The sequence below is a fragment of the Pristiophorus japonicus genome, chromosome 21 (assembly GCF_044704955.1).
Source record: "Pristiophorus japonicus isolate sPriJap1 chromosome 21, sPriJap1.hap1, whole genome shotgun sequence".
Classification (NCBI taxonomy): Eukaryota; Metazoa; Chordata; class Chondrichthyes; family Pristiophoridae; genus Pristiophorus; species Pristiophorus japonicus.
In genome coordinates this window covers 28,224,028-28,248,092 of record NC_091997.1, presented here as the reverse complement: position 1 = coordinate 28,248,092, position 24,065 = coordinate 28,224,028, and the positions used below count along the sequence as shown (strand labels likewise).

The following is a 24,065-nucleotide window of genomic DNA, read 5'->3' as shown; positions in this document are numbered from 1 at the left end:
CAAATTTGTTATTTGAACCCTTCACCACGGCAAATACTTTGCCTGGATTGATTTTTGTCAGCAACCCTGTCATTTTGCACTCGAACCTTCCAAGCGAGTCTTGTACATGATGAAGCCAATGTAAATGTTGAGTGGTTAAGTAGGTTGTAGAGAATCTCCAGTGCTCTATGTATGTGGGGAGGGTTTCGGCTGGGCCAGTGGCCTGGCACCCATGAGTTGGTGGCCTGGCCGGACTCAGGGGCACTGTCTTAAAAAAATTAATAGATAGCGGCCGCAACAGTGGGCCCTCCCCTTTAAGGGTCGCTGCGCTGCCGGGCCGCATTCATTCTTCAGAGGGTGCACCGGCAGAAAAACATGTCGGGGGCACCGTGTGGCAGGGGATCGACGAGTTCAGCTGAATTTATGTCAGTAAGTTTTTTTTCTTTATTAAGCGCGGCGGTGCACTAACTGATGACTCACTTGCGGCGGTTATCATCATCGGGTGGTATGGAGTCCAGGACGAAAAATCCCCGACTTGAGTTTGGGTCAGGTCGGCCAGTTGACCCCAAAGCGGCGGCCAGTCGATTTTGACGAATGGCCGCCGCAAATGGGCAGTAACGGGCCTCTCTGAGACCCTGACTTTCAGCCCCGTGCAGTTCAGCGATTTGCATTTTGGCATTTTTACACAGCATGAACATATCTCTATAGCGTGTTCTTTTACTTACTTGTGATCACATGAATTTCTGCCCCACACTCAGGATCTGGATTCTTCACTAAATGAGAGCTGCAGTAGTAGACTCCAGAATGTTTTTTGTTTGCTTTTGTAATTTGAAGCCAAGATTCTGTCCCAAAGTCGATCGTTGTTATTCCAATCTCATCTTTTACTTCAGTGGGCGTTTTGCCTATTTTATGCCAGTGGATAGTGTCATTCATGTTATTAGGCAGGTTTACAAAGGCACATTTTAGGTTTATCTTGTTTCCTTTCTTCACAGCTCGATAAGGTATGTTGTAAGTAATTTTCAACTCCAGACAGACTACACCTGTAATTAAAACAGACAAAATATAGATTTTTTTTTAAATGCCCCATTTTCTGCCATCCTATCCTCGAAAGAGGTGATGAGCAGGGATAGACGGCAGAAGTCTTCTAGCATAGTGCCACACTCGCTCGTCTATCTGTGGGCCCCAATAGTAAGGGCCCGAAATTCATCCGCATTCTGCCCGCTTACTGCCCAAAAATACAATGTTGGTGAAAAAGCACCTACATACAGCCGACATACCGCTCGACGGAATAGAAACATAGAAACATAGAAAATAGGTGCAGGAGTAGGCCATTCAGCCCTTCTAGCCCATTGACCTACGTGTAGAACCACCCACATACCGGCCAAAAAGTCCGATTTTCATGGCACACCGCTGACATACTACCGGAGCTGCATACCGTCCTGGAGAAGGCAGTTTAACACGATGGTAAGTGGGCGGGAATGGGCGGTGGGGTTCAGAGCCACCATTTTTAAATCAGGAACAGTCAGCAAAAGCAGCACCTCAGTATTTCTGAGGTTGACAGTGACTTTACAGTGCGATTTACAGTGCGATTTACAGTGCGATTTACAGTGGAAAAGGCAATTTTATTGGTACTGAGTAAATTATTAAGATCAAAGGCATTTTAGTTATTTTTTTTCATTGAAAAATATTCTGGAGATTTAAAAAGAATGGGGCCTGAACTATCTCTGCCTGTATTGCTGACTACCTGTCTAATGCAGGATCCAGATATGTGAGAAGGTTTATTGAGCAGAGTTATCAGGGTAATAGAGGAAGTCGCAGACTGATGATGATGAGGAGGAGGAGGCCTTAACCCCCAAAAGATTTTCAGGGAGAAGCGCTCATACTTGGATCTGACCGATGGACAGTGTGTTTGAAGGAAGCGTTTCCGAAAAGAGGTGATCAATGAGATTTGCCAGCTCATTAAGGCAGACCTGCAGCCCAGTACCACCAACATTACTGCACTCTCTGTCAAGGTGAAGGTGACTGCAGCACTTTCCTTTTATGCATGTGGCTCTTTTCAGGCATCAGCTGTATTTGCTGATGTCTGAAAAGAGCCACATGCATAAAAGGAATATGCTGTATTTCTCAGTATGCTACTCATCGGTGCATTCGACAGGTAACCGAAGCACTGTATGCAAGCTGAATGGAATTTATAAACTTCCCAAGGACCAGGGCAGGACAGAGTGACAGGGCTTTGGGATTTGCACGCATTGCCGGCTTCCTCAAGGTGCAGAGTGCTGTTGACTGTACCCATATTGCCCTGCGAGCACCATTACAGGAGGCGAGGTGTACCGAAACCGTAAGCGATTCCACTCCCTCAACATGCAGCTCGTCTGCGACCATACACAGCGCATATTGGCAGTGAATGCCAACTTTCCAGGGAGCATCCATGATGCGCACATCTTGCGTGAGAACACTGTGTCTGACCTGTTGAAGTCTGAGCCGCAAGGTAATTGTGGATACTGGGTTACGGCCTCGTCACCTGGCTCTTGACCCAGAACCCTCAGACAGAAGCCAAGCAACGATATAATAAGAGCCATATAGCCACACGTAATATTATCGAAAAGACAATTGGAGTGTTGAAGTAGCGCTTTCGATGCTTGGACCACTCGGGAGGCAGGCTGTAATACCACCCTGAGCAGGTTGCTCAGTTCACAGTGGTGTGCTGCATGTTGCATAATTAAGCCATCATGTGGGGACAGGAATTGCCACAGGGGATTGCGGGACAACCTGAGGAGAGAGTGCAGGAGATGGAGGAGGAAGAAGAGGAAAATGAGGGGGAGGAGGATGAGAAGGAGCTTCCAGATGAACCCATGGCAACAGCCCCTGCCGCTCTCCTCGCCCCCCCCCCCCCCCCACCCACCTGGCCCCCCCACCCAACACCACAGCGGAGGGCACGGGGAGCGTATGCCAGTGCAAAATTGTTACGGCAACAGCTCATAAATGAACGCTTTGCTTGAATGTGGAGAGCTGCGTTTTGGGACCCTGATGACTGTTAACCCAAAGGTTTGACACTGTACAAGAGAGTGCTTAAATTCAATGCAAACGTTTATGTAAAAGTGTAAAAAATATACAACAATTTTAAAACTTTGTAAAACTTATTATAAAACAACTTTAACAACTTTAATAACTTTAATAAACTTTTAAAAATCAAACTTCAATTATTAAATGAACAAGTACAATGACCACGACCTCGACTGCGTGCTACACCACTCTTGGGACTATTCCCCCGCTTTCTTACGCCCGCCCTTCCCTTTCCCACTGTCCCTGAGCCCGCACCTCCCCGTGCTGGTACCAAGCCGGCATGCAGCACTGCACCCCGAGTGCTGTTGCTGACGTTGGGGATCAGACATTGCAGGCGTAATGAATGGGGCCTCAGGAGAGGCTCGTGATGTGGAAGGCACAGTTTCAAGGCTGGAAACTTCTGGCAGCTCCCCACCCTCAGGTGCTGTCGACCCGACTACGATGGCGTGGGGGGGATTCCGCGCCATGTCCCGATCCCATCGATTACCATATGGCATTGACAGAGTCGGTGGTTTGCTCCATCGCGGTGATCAGACGCAACATATCCTCCGACTGCCGATCTGATAGCGCCGCGATGTTTGCGGCTATCGTAGCCATGGTGTTGAGCAGCTCTCAACCTATGTCGACGCTGGCCTGTGACAGACACACCATGTCCTGGTACACGCCTATCTGTCGTGCAGCAACAGGCCTTTTCTGCACCAACCTCCGTCGCTGCGGCAAAAGCACTGCAACACTGGGGGTGCATTGCTGCGCACCATTTGGTCCCACAGAATCAGAGGAGCCATGGGGGAATCCCCTGAATATAGATTCAGTATGTTCCAGCTGGCCCACATGGAACTGGTGTATCCTCCTCCATCTCCACCCCTACCCCCACCTCCACCTCCACTGGCTCCAGGATCAGCTGCTCTTCCTCTTCCTCTTTGTCTTCATCATCTCTGCCAGTGGTGAAGTTGGGAGAGGGCTGGGTGACACCAGAGGTGGAGGCATTGGGTCTCTCTGTGGATCGTCCGAGCCTGGAAGTACAAAACAACATTTAAAAATGCTTGGCACCAGGAGAGGGGTCAGGGTTATATAATACAGTGATTTAGCGCAGTTTTACTTAAATGTCCACCACTGCTGCAGTACTGCATTACATATCGCAGAGAGTCAATATATATATACATTGCGTTACATGCCCCCAACAGTGCAGTACATCACACGAGGCCAACATTACAGTGCAATAAACTTACATTACATTACATCAGGCCAACATTACAGTTACAGTTACATTACATGACATGAGAGAACCGGAACGCAGACCGGGGATTGTATTCAACTTACTATCCTGTGTGAGTGGGTCAGCTCCAATGCCGGTGGTGGCACAGTTGCTATCCCTGACCAGTGACAGGGCACGGATCTCAATGTCAGTCAGAGGCTCCTGGGTTGCGGGTCCTCCCCCCATACGCCGCTGATCGGCTGCTATTGCAGATGTCTTCTTCTGCAGAAAGTGAAGTAAATGAAAGTAAAAATCTTCAATCCATTTAACATCGTAGACACACAAACATTAAAACACTACGTTGATCCTCTTATCATTGCCTGAAAGCACGAATACGTCGCCGTAACCTCAACATCATCCGTGTGACACTGACCCTACATTTACATGGTCCATGGCACAAGGAGGGTGCATAAATAAAATCATGACTTACTCATCAGGTCATTCCACCTCTTATGGCACCTTTCCCTGGTGCGTACCATGGTACTTGGAGGCCACAGCCTCCCCGATCTCATCCCATATTCTGCTGTACTCCTGTGGGGAGGGGGTTGTTCCACGACCACCCTTTGTTAGCTCGGAGTACCTCTCTGTAATATTCTCGAGTAGGGCCGGTAACTCCGTCTCGTCGAAGGCAGGCGCCTTCAACCTCCCGTCCTTTTCGATGTTCCTGTGCTTCGACATTTTCTTTAACATTTCCATTATATTTATGTTGTTATGATTTTTGATTTGTAAAATATGTCTTATTATTGTTCAAACTGTATAATTATTGGCCCAGCAATTGCGGTCGGAGGCTTCCTGTGGTCAGATGCCTCCGACCGGAGAATCTTTACGAAAGTACCTAATGGTCCCGGAGGAGCGTGGGATTCTGGTGGGAGGGCCTTCTTTTCCCATGCTGCGAAGCGCGCTCCCGACCTGGGAAGGCACCAGAAAAGTCGGTTTTCAGTGCGCAATGCGCATGCGCTGAAAACTGGCTTTTCCGATCTGTCAAGTTTCTGGCTTGGCAGATCTCGTGCATATCGGGAGCGAGGACACTTGCAAGGGCAAGATTTGCGATATTTACGAATATCTTGCTCAGCAAATGTCCTCAAAAATCTTGCGCCTGAAAAAGCAGGCGTATAGTCTACTTTTACAGGCGCAAGTGTTTAAAAACATACATAAAGATTAAAATTAAATTAAATAAACACATATGAAAACATATTTTATTGTTAAAAACCCTCCCCACCATGGTAAGTTTATTTTAAGACATAATTAAAAAAACTAAAGTCGGGAAAATATATTTTTTTATAAGAACTTTAATTTAAATGAATCCTAAATATGTAGTGCATTTTTCTATTTTTTTTATTAGTGTTTTATATGTTTGGGGAGGTTCTCATTCATAATAATGGGAACTCCAACTTTGAGTTTCCATTATTATGAATGAGTAAATACTGTACCTTGATTGGCTGCCTAGGGCCATGTGACTCCAGCTCCAGCATACGAACGTCCAAACGTGCACGCGCTCTGATGCGTACGGAGTAAAGGCTTCAGGATCGGAAGTGCGAGCGGGCGCAGCACCTTCAGGTAAGTGCGCCTTTTTTTCCTTTATTCAGCAGTTTGCCAACGGGAAGACCTCGATCGGGATTTCTGGGCCAATGTTCCCTACCACCCGCTGCATGCCGCTCTCATGCCGCCGGCATACCGCCAAAAAAAAAAAAATCGACCAAAATTGCGTTCTTCAGACTCGGCAGTTTGAAACGAAGCACCGCCGGGACACGCCGGAGAAATGGGTGGACCTTAGGTAATGACCAATTTAGGGCCCTAAGTGTTGTCAGGGGATTTGATCATAGGGAAATCACAATTGGCCCTCTCATCTCTCGTTCACAGATGCGTACTTTTCAACAGGGTGAAAGGATTGCCTGTGCACCGGGAGACTTGGCTAATTTTCCACCCCTCCCCAATATATGGCCAGTTGTAGCACTCGAATTACTGACCCTGGGGGGCAATCAGCTGACTTACCTCAGGTACCTGGAATCAAACATAGCGACTTCTGATTCATGACTTAGTGCTACACCAGAGGAATCAAAGACTCAGTTAAATTCAACACAAATTATCTTCCATGCAAATTTGACAAGGGTCCCTATTTTTCATCAGTCCCCCATTTGGAACCATTGAAAGATAAATCCAATCCACAGTACAAAAAAAGACTTGGATTTATATAGTGCCTTTCATGACCACCCTCAATCAACATAACAAAAAAAACAGATTATCTGGTCATTATCACATTGCTGTTTGTGGGAGCTTGCTGTGCGCAAATTGGCTTTCGCATTTCCTACATTACAGCAGTGACTACACTCCAAAAGTATTTCATTGGCTGTAAAGTGCTTTGAGACGTCCGGTGGTCATGAAAGGCACTAAGTGCTACACCATTGGAACATCATAATAAATTCTAGATTCTTTAATGTACTTGCTTATCTCTCGTCATGTTGCTCATGGGCCAAAGATCAGGAGTATAGGGCGTAAGGCAGAAAGTCAGTGGCAGGCAAGGTCTGAGATTCATCAGGGAGATGGACGCCTGGCGAGCATGTAGTCAAAGGCAACGGGAGCAATGGACAGGCTACGGCTCAGGTTACGTTGTAGGAAGCGATTGTTGTGAAGGTAAGTTCTGACTTGCTTTTGAATGCTCTGCTTATTGGGCTGTGTAATGTACTTGCTTCAGGTGCTCTTTGCTTAAGAATTCATAGCAACACATTGCTAATAAGAACTAGTTGGTCTATTAGCAAAGGTTTAACGATCACACTACACATTACCAGTTCATCCACCAGGCTCACAACCACCTGCCTCATCGTGGATCCCCCGAACCCAACTGGCTGGGGCTTTATTGAGTCTGGTGGACATCACATGACTGGCTAAGCCACTCACAATGCAACAGCTCAACCAACCTGTGAGCATACTCACAGGTGCATACATTACAGGCTGTAAGTGGGGAACCCTCATGGGAACTGAAAAAATGACGATTTTTTTCAACCCAATTTTCTGATTGGTACTGCCGAAAAAAAACAACTGGCCAGAAAGGAGGGCTACCTCCTAATTTGTCCCAGCAAGGTACCTTAATTCCAACCTCATAAGAGTATCCCTCCTGCATAAGTATGCCATTACCCTTTCTCACACTGGCTATCCTTTATCCTAACTCGCACCAAGTCCCGCTGACCCATCACATAAGAACATAAGAAATAGGAGCAGGAATAGGCTGTACGGCCCCTCGAGCCTGCTCCACCATTTAATACGATCATGTTGACTTCCCTGCCTGCTCCCCATAACTCCTTATTCCCTTATCGGTTAAGGAACTGTTTATTTCTGTCTTAAATTTATTCAATGATGCAGCTTCCACAGCTCTCTGAGGCAGCAAATTCCACAGATTTACAACGCTCTGAGAGAAGAAATTTCTCCTCTTCTCTGTTTTAAATGGGCGGCCCCTTATTCTAAGATTATGCCTGTGCTCGCTGACCTACATTAGCTCCCGGTTAAGCAACACCTCGATTTCAAAATTCTCATCCTTGTTTACAAACCCATCCATAGCCTCACCTCTTCCTCTCTCGGTAATCTCCTCCAGCCTCACAATCCCCCGAGATGTCTGCGCTCCTCAAATTCTTCCCTCTTAAGCTTCCCTGATTATAACTGCTTAACCATTGGTGGCCATGCCTTCAGCTGCCTGAGCCCCAAGCTCTGGAACTCTCTTCCTGAACCTCGTCGCCTCTCGACCTCTCTTTCCTCCTTTAAGACGCTCCTTAAAACCTACCTCTTTGACCAAGCACCTGTCGTAATTTCTTCTACTGTGGCTCGGTGTCAAATGTATTTGTTTTGTCTTAAAACGCTCCTGTGAAGCGCCTTGGGACGTTTTACTACGTTAAAGGCGCTATATAAATACAAGTTGTTGTTGTTGTTGTTGTTGTTGTTATGCCCATTTCTGGTTTGCAACTGGATTTCATTCGGAGATTGGAAATTTGGTGCCACCTTCTGGGTATCTTTGTACTGTGGATCCATGCCCCATTTCACAAAATGCACCACAATTCGCACTGAGGAGTGCGCTAAGTTTCACATAACTGAAACCCTTATTTTGAAGTGATCATCACTACTCAGACTGGAGCCTGGCGTGATAGCTATTAATGACTTTTTTGGGGGGAAAATTAATTCGCAGGATGTGGGTGTCGTTGGCAAGGCCCAGCATTTATTGCCCATCCCTAATTGCCCTCGGGAAGGTGGTGGTGAGGCACCTTCTTGAATAAGTGTCTCGCTTGGCTAAATCAGAGGGCAGTTAAGAGTCAACCACATTTATGTGGGTCTGGAGTCACATTTGGGCCAGACCGGATAAGGACGGCAGATTTGCTTCCCTAAGTGAACCAGATGTGTTTTTAATGATAATCCAATAGCTTCGCGGTCGCCATTACTGAAACTAGTTCTTATCAGATTTACTTAATTGAATTTAAATTCTCTAGCTGCCGTGGTAGGATTTGAACTCATGTCTCTGGATCCAGGCCACTGGATTACTGGTCCAGTAGCATCATCACTATGCCACCAAACCCCTGACTGCCAGTGGATCCCTCTTTTTCAGAAAGTGAGCACTTATAATTGCGAAGTCTCGTTCCATCAGGTTGTGAATTGTTTTAGGAGATTTGTTAAAAAATTGCCATATTTTAAAATGTTCACGTTTGCTTTTCTTACTTCTGCTGCCCACTTTATTTTGACCCGTTCCAGTCAGCTGAGGTGGAAGTCTTTCATCCCTTCGGTGGAGCAAATTTTGAGCTCGAGTCCCAGAAGCAAAAAGAATTTGAGTTACAAGCCAAGATGACAGGAGCCCTATAATACTTGCAGTGTGCTCGGGCCTCTGGAGCACTTGCTTCCCCTTTCTGTGGCAGTGGATAGGAATCGCTGTTCACTGAGCTGTGGCAAGATTAAAGCGGCAACTCATATCTCTTGTAACACGAGCCAAAAAGCTGCAGGGACGAATTTACCGTTTTCAGCAATATCAACTATGCAAAGCATTATTTGCATCAATTTTTTTTTATACTGCCACCTCTTCCTGCTTGCTATAATTGTAACTTCCAGTCTTTGAAATGCTCTTCATAACATTACTCTGACAGAACAATAATGTTGCATGTGGACAGATGGAAAATTATAGGCCTCTGCAACTATGAGAAACTATTTGAGCGCTCAGCTGAGTGACATAGGTTTATTAAAAACAAAATAAAGTCGCTTTTCTGTACCCTGATGTAGATTTTCCAGCTTCGTAGTGACGTACTCCTGGAGTTGTAGCCTGCGTTCTGTATTCAAACATATGTATTTAATGACATTTTGCATTTTGTGTGATTTAACGGGACAGTGGTCTGATAGGAACAGGGGTAGGCCATTCTCATTCAGCTTCCCGAGCCTGCTCCTCCATTCAATTAGATCATGGGTGATCAGTACCTAATCTTCAATCACCTGCATTAGCTCCCAATCACTTGATGCCCATATCCAACAAAAATCTATGTGCCTCAGTTTTGAAAGCTCCAATTGTCTGAGCACTTTTGGGGGAGAGAATTCCAGATTTCTAATAATTAAAAAGTGCTTTGTGATTTCCTTCCTAAATGGCCGAGCTTTAGTTTTATGTCCCCTCGTTTTTGATCCCCCCCCCCCCCCCGCCAACCAGAGGAAATAGTTTTTCTGTTTCTACCCTGTATCACTCAGAGGAATTCTTTGCCCCAAAGGGCTGTGGATGCTCAGTCGTTGAGTATATTCAAGGCTGAGATCGATAGAAGTTTGGACTCTCAGGGAATCAAGGGATATGGGGATCGGGCAGGAAAGTGGAGTTGAGGTCGCAGATCAGCCATGATCTCATTGAATGGCGGAGCAGGCTCGAGGGGCCGAATGGCCTACACCTGCTCCTAATTCTTATGTTCTTATGTTGACATCTGGTACATAGCAGGATAAATGGTGACATTGTAATTACATACATCAAAAGACATGAGAAATACCTATCAGACGCTGTTGTAAAATTTCTGTGTTTTTTTCTCGATCCCTGCCCTAACTTCAGTGGATGATCTGTGCAAATCCGCCACTTACACAATTTCTCCAGGGTTTCCACCAAGTTATCGTGGGAGATCAGAAGAGTCCTCATGAAAATTGCAGGAGCTCACGTCTGATTCCAGCCTCATCCCACCCAAAAATGCATTTTGCAATCAAATAACGTAATACAACATTAAAAAGTTCAATAAATGAGTTTCCTCCCCCACTCCGCTTCTCTACTTCTCTCTCCTCCTTTAAGACGCTCCTTAAAACCCACCTCTTTGACCAAGTCTGCCCTAATTTCTACTTACGTGGCTCGGTGTCAAATTTTTGACTTCTAACACTTCTGTGAAGCGCCTTAAGATATTTTACTACATTAAAAGGCGCAACGTAAATGCAAGTTGTTGTTGTTATTGTCATTTTGTCTGTTTAATGAGTTGGGCCGGTTTCAGAACTCAAAGAGTAGAAAACTGGACTTTATTCAGAGGCCATTATTCAAATCCTAGCATTGAAATCCATTCAGACTTAGCTGCTGCACCCTCCATGTTAAGTGTGCCAGTTCTTGGTTGGGCTGCTTGCTGGAGTGTATCGTGTTGATGTTCTACTGTGACAGAGTGAGAGGGAAAATTGAGGATATTTCTTGTTCTAAAAAAATATCGCTTTCTTGTTCTTCAATTGTTGGTGAGCCCAGAGCCTGAAGCCTAGATCGTCCCACCTCCCAACAGAAGGGAATTTGGAAGAAAGAAAGAAAGACTTGCATTTATATAGCGCCTTTCATGACCCCCGGACATCTCATAGAATTACTTCAAAGGCTTTATAGCCAATGAAGCACTTTTGCTGTAATGTGGGTGAAGTTGTAATGTAAGGCTGAGAAATAGAAGAATTAAAATAAAAGTCCTTTGTCCTCAAAAAAGAAAAGAAATATTTGTATTTATATAGCGCCTTTCATGACCACCACACATCCCAAAGCACTATACAGCCAATGAAGTACTTTTTGAAGTGTAGTCACTGTTGTAATGTGGGAAACACAGCAGCCAATTTGCACACAGCAAGCTCGCACAAACAGCAATGTTCAGATAATCTATTTTTAGTGATGTTAATTGAGGGATAGATATTAGCCAGGACACCGGGGGTAACTCTCCTGCTCTTCTTCGAAATAGTGCCTTGGAACCTTTTACATCCGAGGGAGCAGGTCTCGGTTTAAACATCTCATCTGAAAGACAACATCTCTGACAGTGCAGCACTCCCTCAGCACTGCACCACCGCCAGGTATCAGCCTAGATTTGTGTGCTCAAGTCTCCAGTGGGACTTGAACCCACAACCTTCTGACTCACAAATGAGGGTGCTACCCACTGAGCCATGGCTGGCACATCAGAAAGTTAGCTTCCAGGGCAGGAATTTTCTTGTATGAAACATTCTTCACATGAGCAAACAATCATAAGTGAATTCCACAGTTCCACAGAAACCTCAGTGTAAAATACAATAAGCACTTAACATCTCTGCTGTTGAAACAAACATTCACTTAAGTCATTTTTCAGGCACACAAATTGATTAAAGGTGAGCATTGAAGTGATAATCTCATACTGTAAAGCTGCAGAAATGGGCACAGCAGGAGTGTGGTTTGCCTTTCTAACTGATTTCGACACATTGTTGGGTGTCAACTTACATTTCTGAGCTGCTTTGCAAAACAACTACATCTGAATTGCACAAAGCCAAGAAAATAATTTGCCATTCCAGAAACAAACCACCGCCAGGTTGCTCCCCACTAACAGAGGTAGGACTAAACCCGAATAGTTAAAAAAACAAAGGAACCTGGAAATGCTGGAAATCTGACATTTATTCAAACAGCGAAAATGCTGGAAATACACTGTAGGCCAGCCAGAGAGAAGAGGAAAATATCTTTTCTTTTCACAGATACTAACTGACCCACTGCAAATTTCCAGTATTTCCTGTTTTTATTTTAGGACAGCATTGCATTGTATAGCCAAGGAACCCAGCACAGCTCTAACTTGCACAATTCAAGCCAAATACTCAACATTGTGCAATATCACCTTTCATGCATTTAAAAGACCAGAGCTTAAGCCATGGCACAGTGTTCCTTAGGGAACTGTGGATTCCTGCTGAAGTTCATGCATTAAAGCCTTTGATGTAATTCTATAAATATATATAAGTTGAACTGGAAAAAGACTCGCATTATATAATGCCTCCTCACATCTCAGAATAATCCTAAAGTGTTTCACAAACAATTAATTACTTTGAAATGAGGTGATAAATAGAAAAATATAGAAGGAGACACTTACCAGTTGCGATGGCGAGTACAAAGAGCAAGATGTTTGGGACTGGACTTGACTTCCCAACGCAGAAAGCCATTGTATAATCAGAGCAGTGATTGCAATGAAAATTTTTTTCTGGCTGCAGATGTGCAGACAATGGCACCGGTTATCTTAACTAAGTTATCTTAATCAAGAAACTTCAACCTATCCATTGTAGCCTCATCTCCTATTGGTGAGATACAATGAATGCTGTTGAATGATAATGTACAATTTCCTCTGTAATTAATTTTAGCTGAAACAGGAAGGACTCAGTCCCCAGTGACACTAGCTACATAACAGGATGATCTGCAGATACAGCTTTTTTTTTCAATTACTTTTTTTGTGCTAGCTATTAATGAGCTTTCAAAGCAATGTTCAAAAATTTTGGAACCAAGATTCAAACTTTATAAAGCTCAATTTTTAAAATGTAAAAATATTCCATTTCATATTCTACTAGAAAATATTGCAACAAAAAGTTGTCTTTTTTTAAACTTATGTTTTTATCCCTACATTTAACTGTTAAATGTTATTTTTCTAGATTGACGGAGAATGTACCAATGCTACAATCAAAAGCAAGCAGGCACAATGGCCGTGAAATTTGGAGATGGAGTGCCGGCTGTTAAGTCCAGTTTTGTTGAAAAGATGGCGGCCGGCTCGCTTTGGCCCGCTTCCGGCGTGGAACACGGCGGCCGCCATTTTGGAGAGGTCGTTAGCACTGCCGTTGCCTGCACTCACCTCTCACATGCAAATGTGCAGATCGTGACGTACAATGCCTGAGCTGAGGTACAAACGTGAGTTAGGACGTCACCGCTCTCCATAGAACTACAGAATCAGTGCTTCTTAAAGGGTCACATACATCTTTCAGCTAAGTTTCAATTTCAGCTTTTGGACTTTTATTTTACGTTTTATTGGAGCAGTGGCTTGGTGCAATACATTTTAAAAGCTGTTAAGGTGTGCAAGGAGTGCTGCTGGATGTTTGCAAGGCTTTGGATGCTAAAGGAAGGCATCTGAGAAGACCACATGCTCACAATGCTGGGGGCTGTAGTTGCAATCCCCCTTGGGCTGCAACATCACATGGAGATGAAGCAGAGGCAGCAAAAAGGTCAAACTGCTCACAGAGGGAAGAGGAAAAAGTGGAAGCAATCGAAGAGCCCCTTTCCGGTCGGGATATCTGGGATTGAATCAACCGGAGATCACCTCTTACAGAAGGTAGGTACTGCAGGGAATTCAAGACCTGAGTGACCTCCTGGACTAGTTTCGATCGCCTAGATAGGTCGGAGAGGAATTTCACAGATTTGTTTGTCCCAAATTGGTCTGGGTTTTTTAATCTGTTTTTTTGCCTCTCCCAGGAGACCACATGGTTTTAGGTGGGGTGAAGCATATAAGTTGTGATACACAAGGTATCACAATTGTCTGGGACAGGCTCAATGGACCAGATGGTCTTTACCATCATTGTTCGTACGTTTGTATGTAACCGCCTGCAGTACAAATGAACACAACCCCAATTCCCCTTTCAACATTTGTCCCACACCTTACCTTCCCTCTATTACTGAACATCACAGCATCCTCTTGGCCACAATGCTGAAATAAAAACCACCATGAAGCAAACTTTCCAATCGAACTTCATCCATATATGCATTCAATTTTACATCCCTTAGTGAGTGTCTTGTGTGCGTCTTTGCCTATCCTAGTAATGTTATGCAGTGCTACGCCAGTGGCTGCAGCAAGGCTGCTGGAAGGCTGCTGACTTTCAGTGGGAGACACTGCAGATGGCCTTGCAGGACGACCTCGAGGAGCTGGTGGCTTGGAGTGTGAAATCAAATGATGGTCTTCCTTCTTCTTCACTCTCCTCACCTTCTTCCTGGTCAACCACTGGCTGGGCAGACTGGATTTCTTGGGTGTGTGAAATGAGGAAGACACAAGGGTAGGGTTGTGGTGAGGGGGGGTCGAGTCGCAAGAGGTGCATGCTTACACAATGTGCAACTTGTAGATCAGAAAAGATTATGGGACGAGGAGGAAGTGGAATGTGAGAAGGAGGATAATGTATGAGGATACCAGCATCTTGTATTCTTTCAGCCCAGCCGCTGGCCAAGGGCTCAGCCATGCCCCTGCCAAAAATGGCCAGCACTGTCACCTCCAAGAAGGTGAGGTGAAGCTAGGAATGGTAAGTATGCCTCATGTTTGGTAGAGATTGTTGGCAGGTGAGTGATGGGGTGGGGTCATGCATTGAGCAGTGCGTGTGGCTAGTGGTACAGTTGGTAGGTGATGGCCTTTGAAGATGCATTCACTGGACTTGACCACTCGTCTGGCGCTGGAGTGAGGCCCTTGGGCGACACTGCATTTTTTTTGCAGATGGCAGTTCATCTTTTTATGGCTAGAGACTGCCTGTTTTTGAATGATTTTTTTTCCAGACGGCAGTTCACCTACAAGTGCTTGAGACTGCCTTCAAAATAAACATACTTGCTTTAAGGAAATGCAGTGTCACTCCAGCAACATGATCTTGGGCCTCCTGGTGAGTGCACAGCCAGTCAGCAGAGTGATAATTGCTGAGCTGTGCACTATAATCATTTAAATTAGCAGTCTGCGCTTTCTAAATGGACGTGAGCAAATCTCATTGAAGGCCTTTTGAAAATCTAGATAAATTACATCTACTGCATTACCCTTGTCTACTCTCTCTGTTAACTCTTCAAATAATTCAATGAGATTGGTCAAGCAAGACTTTCCCTTTTGAAATCCATGCTGACTATTCATTATATTTTTGGTTTCTAGATGTTCTTCTATTTTCTCCTTTAGCAGGGATTCCATTATTTTTCCTACCACCGGTGTTAAGCTGACTGGTCCATAATTCCCTGGACATGTTTTATCCCCCTTCTTAAATATAGATATTATGTTAGCTATCCACCAGTCTTCTGGCATGACACCTTTTTCTAATGAATTATAGAAACATAGAAACATAGAAAATAGGTGCAAGAGTAGGCCATTCGGCCCTTCTAGCCTGCACCGCCATTCAATGAGTTCATGGCTGAACATTCAACTTCAGTACCCCATTCCTGCTTTCTCGCCATACCCCTTGATCCCCCTAGTAGTAAGGACCTCATCTAACTCCTTTTTGAATATATTTAGTGAATTGGCCTCAACAACTTTCTGTGGTAGAGAATTCCACAGGTTCACCACTCTCTGGGTGAAGAAGTTCCTCCGCATCTCGGTCCTAAATGGCTTACCCCTTATCCTTAGACTGTGACCTCTGGTTCTGGACTTCCCCAACATTGGGAACATTCTTCCTGCATCTAACCTGTCTAACCCTGTCAGAATTTTAAATGTTTCTATGAGGTCCCCTCTCATTTTTCTGAACTCCAGTGAATACAAGCCCAGTCGATCCAGTCTTTCTTGATAGGTCAGTCCCGCCATCCCGGGAATCAGTCTGGTGAACCTTCGCTGCACTCCCTCAATAGCAAGAATGTCCTTCCTCAGGTTAGGAGACCAAAACTGTACACAATACTCCAGGTGTGGCCTCACCAATGCCCTGTACAACTGTAGCAACACTTCCCTGCCCCTGTACTCAAATCCCCTCGCTATGAAGGCCAACATGCCATTTGCTTTCTTAACCGCCTGCTGTACCTGCATGCCAACCTTCAATGACTGATGTACCATGACACCCAGGTCTCGTTGCACTTCCCCTTGTCCTAATCTGTCACCATTCAGATAATAGTCTGTCTCTCTGTTTTTACCACCAAAGTGGATAACCTCACATTTATCCACATTATACTTCATCTGCCATGCATTTGCCCATTCACCTAACCTATCCAAGTCACTCTGCAGCCTCATAGCATCCTCCTCGCAGCTCACACTGCCACCCAACTTAGTGTCATCTGCAAATTTGGAGATACTACATTTAATCCCCTCGTCTAAATCATTAATGTACAATGTTAACAGCTGGGGCCCCAGCACAGAACCTTGCGGTACCCCACTAGTCACTGCCTGCCATTCTGAAAAGTACCCATTTACTCCTACTCTTTGCTTCCTGTCTGCCAACCAGTTCTCAATCCACGTCAGCACACTACCCCCAATCCCATGTGCTTTAACTTTGCACATTAATCTCTTGTGTGGGACCTTGTCGAAAGCCTTCTGAAAGTCCAAATACACTACATCAACTGGTTCCCCCTTGTCCACTCTACTGGAAACATCTTCAAAAAATTCCAGAAGATTTGTCAAGCATGATTTCTCTTTCACAAATCCATGCTGACATGGACCTATCATGTCACCTCTTTCCAAATGCGCTGCTATGACATCTTTAATAATTGATTCCATCATTTTACCCACTACCGATGTCAAGCTGACCGGTCTATAATTCCCTGTTTTCTCTCTCCCTCCTTTTTTAAAAAGTGGGGTTGCATTGGCTACCCTCCACTCCATAGGAACTGATCCAGAGTCAATGGAATGTTGGGAAATGACTGTCAATGCATCCACTATTTCCAAGGCCACCTCCTTAAGTACTCTGGGATGCAGACCATCAGGCCCTAGGGATTTATCGGCCTTCAATCCCATCAATTTCCCCAACACAATTTCCCGACAAATAAGGATTTCTTTCAGTCCCTCCTTCTTACTAGACCCTCTGACCCCTTTTATATCCGGAAGGTTGTTTGTGTCCTCCTTAGTGAATACCGAACCAAAGTATTTGTTAAATTGGTCTGCCATTTCTTTGTTCCCAGTTATGACTTCCCCTGATTCTGACTGCAGGGGACCTAGGTTCGTCTTTACTAATCTTTTTTTCTTTACATATCTATAGAAGCTTTTGCAGTCCATTTTAATGTTCCCTACAAGCTACCTCTCGTACTCTATTTTCCCTGCCCTCATCAAACCCTTTGTCCTCCTCTGTTGAGTTCTAAATTTCTCCCAGTCCCCGGGTTCACTGCTATTTCTGGCCAATTTGTATGCCACTTCCTTGGCTTTAATACTATCCCTGATTTCCCTTGATAGCCACGGTTGAGCCACCTTCCCTTTTTTATTTTTACGCCAGACAATTGTTGTAGTTCATCCATGCGGTCTCTAAATGTCTGCCATTGCCCATCCACTGTCAACCCCTTAAGTATCATTCGCCAATCTATCCTAGCCATTCACGCCTCATACCTTCAAAGTTACCCTTCTTTAAATTCTGGACCATGGTCTCTGAATTAACTGTTTCATTCTCCATCCTAATGTAGAATTCCACCATATTATGGTCACTCTTCCCCAAGGGGCCTCGCACAACAAGATTGCTAATTAATCCTCTCTCATTACACAACACCCAGTCTAAGATAGCCTCCTCCCTAGTTGGTTCCTCGACATATTGGTCTAGAAAACCATCCCTTATGCACTCCAGGAAATCCTCCTCCACCGTATTGTTTCCAGTTTGGTTAACCCAATCTATGTGCATATTAAAGTCACCCATGATAACTGTAGCACCTTTATTGCATGCACCCCTAATTTCCTGTTTGATGCTCTCCCCAACATCACTACTATTGTTTGGAGGTCTGTACACAACTCCCACTAACGTTTTTTGCCTTTTGGTGTTCTGCAGCTCTACCCATATAGATTCCACATCATCCAAGCTAATGTCTTTCCTTACAATTGCATTAATTTCCTCTTTAACCAGCAACGCCACCCCGTCTCCTTTTCCTTTCTGTCTATCTTTCCTAAATGTTGAATACCCTTGGTTGTTGAGTTCCCAGCCTTGGTCCCCCTGGAACCATGTCTCCGTGATGCCAACCACATCGTATCCGTTAACTGCTATCTGCACAGTTAATTCGTCCACCTTATTCCGAATACTCCTCGCATTGAGGCACAGAGCCTTCAGGCTTGCCATTTTAACACACTTTGACCTTTTAGAATTTTGCTACAAAGTGGCCCTCTTTGTTTTTTGCCTTGGGCTTCTCTGCCCTCCACTTTTACTCATCTCCTTTCTGTCTTTTGCTTCTGTCTCCATTTTGTTTCCCTCTGTCTCCCTGCATTGGTTCCCATCCCCCTGCCATATTAGTTTAACTCCTCCCCAACAGCACTAGCAAAGTCTCCTTCTTGGACATTGGTTCCGGTCCTGCCCAGGTGCAGACCGTCTGGTTTGTACTGGTCCCACCTCCCCCAGAACCGGTTTCAATGTCCCAGGAATTTGAATCCCTCCCTGCTGCACCAGTGCTCAAGCCTCGTATTCATCTGAGCTATCCTGCGATTCCTACTCTGACTAGCACGTGGCACTGGTAGCAATCCCGAGATTACTACTTTTGAGGTCCTACTTTTTAATTTAGCTCCTAGCTCCTTAAATTCGTCTCGTAGGACCTCATACCGTTTTTTACCTATATCGTTGTGCACCACGACAACTGGCTGTTCACCCTCCCTTTTCAGAATGTCCTGCACTCGCTCCGAGACATCGGTTGCGGCCTCAGAAACGCCTATCTATTCCCCTTACAATTGAATCCCCTATCACTATCGCTCTCCCACTCTTTTTCCTGCCCTCCTGTGCAGCAGAGCCAGCGACGGTGCCATGAACTTGGCTGCTGCTGCTCCCCCCTGAAGAGTCAGCCTCCTCAACAGTACTCAAAGCAGTGTATCTGTTTTGTAGGGGAATGACCGCAGGGGATCCCTGCACTACCTTCCTTGCACTGCTCTTCCTGTTGTTCTTCCATTCCCTATCTGGCTGTGGACCCTTTACCTGCGGTAAGACCAACACACTAAACGTGCTATTCACATCATTCTCAGCATCATGGACGCTCCAGAGTGAATCCACCTTCAGCTCCAATTCCGCAACGCGGTCCGTCAGGAGCTGGAGGCGGATACACTTCCCGCACACGTAGTCGTCAGGGACACCGGAGGCGTCCATGATTTCCCACATAGTACAGGAGGAGCATAACACGTGTCTGAGCTCTCCTGACATGACTTAACCCTGAGATTAACTTAAATTGGCAACAACAATGTTAAAAGTTACTCACTGATATCGAAGAGTAAAAACAAAAACTACTTACCAATCACCAGCCAATGACTTACCCCCTTGGCTGTGACGTCACCTTTCTATTTCTTTCTACTTCTTTTTTGCCTTCTCCCTGTAGCTGCACAAGCTGGGCCTTTATAGGCCTCTCGCCGACCCTGGACTCATGCCTCAGCGACGCACCTCCCGACTGCTGAACTCACAGCCTTTATAGGCCTCTCGCCGACCCTGGACTCATGCCTCAGCGACGCACCTCCCGACTGCTGAACTCACGGCCTTTATAGGCCTCTCGCCGACCCCGGACTCATGCCTCAGCGACGCACCTCCCGACTGCTGAACTCGAGGCCTTTATAGGCCTCTCGCCGACCCCGGACTCATGCCTCAGCGACGCACCTCCCGACTGCTGAACTCGAGGCCTTTATAGGCCTCTCGCCGACCCCGGACTCATGCCTCAGCGACGCACCTCCCGACTGCTGAACTCGAGGCCTTTATAGGCCTCTCGCCGACCCTGGACTCATGCCTCAGCGACGCACCTCCCGACTGCTGAACTCACGGCCTTTATAGGCCTCTCGCCGACCCCGGACTCATGCCTCAGCAACGCACCTCCCGACTGCTGAACTCGCGGCCTTTATAGGCCTCTCGCCGACCCTGGACTCATGCCTCAGCGACGCACCCCCCGACTGCTGAACTCACGGCCTTTATAGGCCTCTCGCCGACCGTCATAGACAATCAGATGGAGTGAGCATAAGGTTTTGCATGGAGTGCAAGCTTCCCCATGGTGCAGGGCACCATTAACTGCACGCACATTGCCTTTCGTGTTCCTCCTCTGAACTCGGTCATTTTCATCAACCAAAAGGAATTCCACTCCCTCAATGTGCAGCTGGTGTGCTCTGATAGGCCGCACATCATACACGTGAAAGCCTGTTATTCTGGTAGCATTCACAATTGCTTAATTTGGCTGCAGTCCTCTGTTCAGCCTGTATATGATCCGCCACGGCAACTCAAAAAAAGGTAGACTTGCATTTATAGAGTGCCTTTCACACCACCGGAAATCTCAAAGCAATTTACAGCCAATGAAGTACTTTTTTGTAATGTGGGAAATGCGGCAGCCAAATTTTACCCAGCAACTCCCACAAACAACAATGTGATAATGACCAGATCATCTGTTATTGTTATTGGCCGGAACACAAGGGATAACTCCGCTGCTCTTCTTTGAAGTAGTGCCATGGGATCTTTTACGTCCACCTGAGAGAGCAGACAGAGCCTCGGTTTAGCGTCTTATCCGAAAGTTGGCACCTCCAACAGTGCAGCACTTCACTGACATGTCAGCCTAGAGTGGGACTTGAACTGACAACCTTCTGACTCAGAAGCAAGAGTGCTGCCACTGAGCCATAGGTTGACCAAGGCTGGCAAAGGTTATCCCCTCATGACATGGCACATGACTGCAGTCAGGCACCCACACACACATGTGCACAGCAGGCCTACAGTGAGAGCCATACGGCTAAAAGGAACACTGTAGACCACAGCATTGGCATGCTCAAGCAACGCGTCTGCTGCCTGGACCACTCTGGAGGAGTCTTACAGTACTCAGCTGAACGGGTATCAAGATTTGTGGTACTATGCTGTGGGCTAAACAACCGGAATATTAGTGAAAAGTCCTTCCCATCACCTATCAGGCGAGAAGTTGAGGAGTAGGAGCACGAGGAAGAGAAGAAGAAGGAGGGGAAGGAGGGGGACGAAGTGTGAGTGGAAGTAGGGGAACAGGAAGAGGATGGGAAGCTACAACGTAGACAGCTGTTTCTGGACTAAACATGATCAGATTATTTATGACCGATACCAGTAACCTCAAATACGCCTCCCCATTCACCAACAGTCTCACATCTATCTCTGACCTTCGCGTCATCCTCGTTTTGACAACACAAAAATAAAAACCGCTAGAAAATGCACATAAAAATCTAATTTTATAAATTCACTCCTTCAGTAATACATACAAAATGAAACCAATCACCCTTGTGCATTCCCCTAGTGCCTATCTTCCGCGTGTCTTTACCTCTCCTCTTGCTCCTACGAGGTGCTTCCCCAGTGATTGCAACATGGGTGGTGGAAGGCTGCTGACCTTCAGCTGAGGAGATTGCAGATGGCCTTGGGGGAGGAAGTTGAGCACCTCTGGGCCTTGAAGGTTCAGCTTCAGACAGAATCATCTCAGCCTTAACTGCAGCAGTCTGGGTTGGCTGGCTGACAGGCAACAGCAAGGGCACTGGTGGAGTGGCAGGGGTGGGAGCAGGAATGCTCCCATCCCGGACAGTGGGTTCCTGTTCCATGGAGCCACTGCCACTGTCCCCGGGACAGCGCCTCAGCAACCCTGCTGATCTGTTGGAGAACAGATTGATGGACTGCTGTGACACCCTGGCAGCCCCTGTGAACAGTGGTATCTAGAGCCATGATGGCAGCAGTCTGAGCTTCCCCTGCAACAGTCATCACATGGCGGTCCCTCGAGCAAGGATGACTTGCTTCGACAAGAGTTCGCAGATGTTTCAATGAAGGACCTGATGTTCCAGTCCTGAACTCCAATCGAGGGGGTGGAAGATGCCTGTGCGTTGGATTTTTTTAACGTGAGGTGACCGTTGCACATCAGCCACCACACGGGCTCGGCAGAGCTAGGTCTTTATCCAGTGGCAAGGGTTGAACCAGGACGACTGGAGACCTGCTCTGCTGCACGGACCTAGTGCGCACACATATCGCAGTGTGGGCTGCCCGTGCCGCCCCTGGGCCCTCGGCTCTTCTGGGCCCCGTACCCTCATTCGCCGCACCTTCACCCGCATGTTCCAGGGCCCGGCGCTCCAGCTCTATTTATAGCCCCGACCTGCGGTGGTGTTCTCACACAGTTCGGGGCGGCACACGATGTTCCAGAGCCCGGTGCTCCAGCTCTATTTATAGCCCCGACCTGCCTGAACAAACAGTCAGACTTTTGATGGAAGCTGTTTGTGCTGCAATGGAAACTATGACATCGATCATCGTAGGTGGGTTCCACAGGTGTGCTGATGGAGGTGACCACCTATTCCATATTGGAAGCAATGAGCTCTGAACTTAGCACCAAGTCCTGTGCCAAGTTAGAGCTGATCTCCTTCATGCTCCTTGGTATTGAGTGCAGTCTTTCTGGCAGACTTTCCAGTCCACCAAGTACTTGGTTGTGTACACTCATCAGCATTCTTCTGTAGTCTGGCCCATTGAAGCTGATCTGAGTCCTCTGCAACAGAACTAGTGTGCGACCTCGCCCTCTGGCGAGCTGGAACCTACGCTATTCTTTCTCCCTGCCCTGGCTCCTGCGCACTTGTGCCCGGTGTCTCACCACGTGCAGATCCCTCCTCTATCCTAGCCTCCAAAATATGTACAGCATCAGTCTCTGAGCTGGTGGCTGCGAGTGCAAGATCGAGTGATGGTGTCTCTTCATCTTCACTGTCTTCTTCGTCTCCCTCCTCTGACCACAAAGGTTCTTGGGAATCTGAAACGAAACAGGGGCAAGGGTTGGGTTTTGGTGAGGGGCGAGGAGAATGGAAGATGTGCATCATTTGCAGCTTGTGAGTTAGAAGAGATTGTGGGATGAGGGAGAAGTGGGAAGAGAGAAGGAGGATTAGGTATGCAGAGACTCTCATCATCGAACCCTCCAGTGGCCACAGCCTCAGTGATGCCCCTTCCCACGATGGCCAGCACTGTCCCCTCCATGGGGAGTAAGACATGCAGGCACGCTTGTCCTCCTCCAGTTCATTCCTGCTGCCTCCTGTTATGTACCAACTTCTCCTGCAAGAAAGAGGGAAGTGTGTCAGTGAGTGTCCTGCAATATGTCTGGGTGATGTGGCTGTCATGGTTGAATAGCTGCCAGTGTGTGTGAGCTGTGAATTGTGGATTTCAGGCATGCCACAGTGCTAAGTGTGCGAGAGTGAGGTAAATCATATGGGGCTTGACTTTCCATAAAGGCTCTCAACGCCCGATTGGCCACTGAGAAGAATCGCTAATGCTCGCCAAAAAAAAAGGGCGAGAATTAACATTTTTATGATAAAGGTGTGTGGAACTGATCGCCTGGCGGAAAAAGTCGGCACTGCACACTCATTCTCGGCGGTCTCTCAGCAGGTAAGTGGAAAGTTAGCCAAATGGGCGGTCGTTACCGGAATGGATGGTAAGTACAAAAATTTAGGCCAAGGCTGCAGTTGGGCCTATGGAGGGGGAAAACAAAAATAAAAAATTATCAATATAAAAAAAAACATACAAAGCATTCTCAAGACCATTTTATGCCTAATCACCATGGTAACATTTAAAATAAATAATTAAAGAACCTTTAACTTACCTTTCTTTGCAGGGTCCCCCCTTACCGTCCTGTTTAAGCAACGTTTACAGGGTGGGTCTCTCGGCGAATTTGACGCTGGCATTTGAGGCCTGCGCCCTGGCGGTTATTCTCGGCGTTGCATGTGGGCGGTCTGGTCCCGGC

At 46.4% G+C, this 24,065-nt stretch overlaps 1 protein-coding gene across 1 annotated transcript in view; it reads right to left on the bottom strand.

Moving 5' to 3' along the window:
- The window catches only part of cd79b (CD79b molecule, immunoglobulin-associated beta), a 92,144-nt gene that overhangs the window by 17,700 nt on the left and 50,379 nt on the right, over positions 1-24,065 (bottom strand). Inside the window, exons 3-4 of the mRNA XM_070863907.1 lie at positions 4,363-4,519; positions 705-1,019 (exon numbers count right to left, since the gene is read on the bottom strand). Coding sequence (XP_070720008.1) covers positions 705-1,019; positions 4,363-4,519 — 472 coding nt within the window. The remainder of the gene's footprint in view (positions 1-704; positions 1,020-4,362; positions 4,520-24,065) is intronic.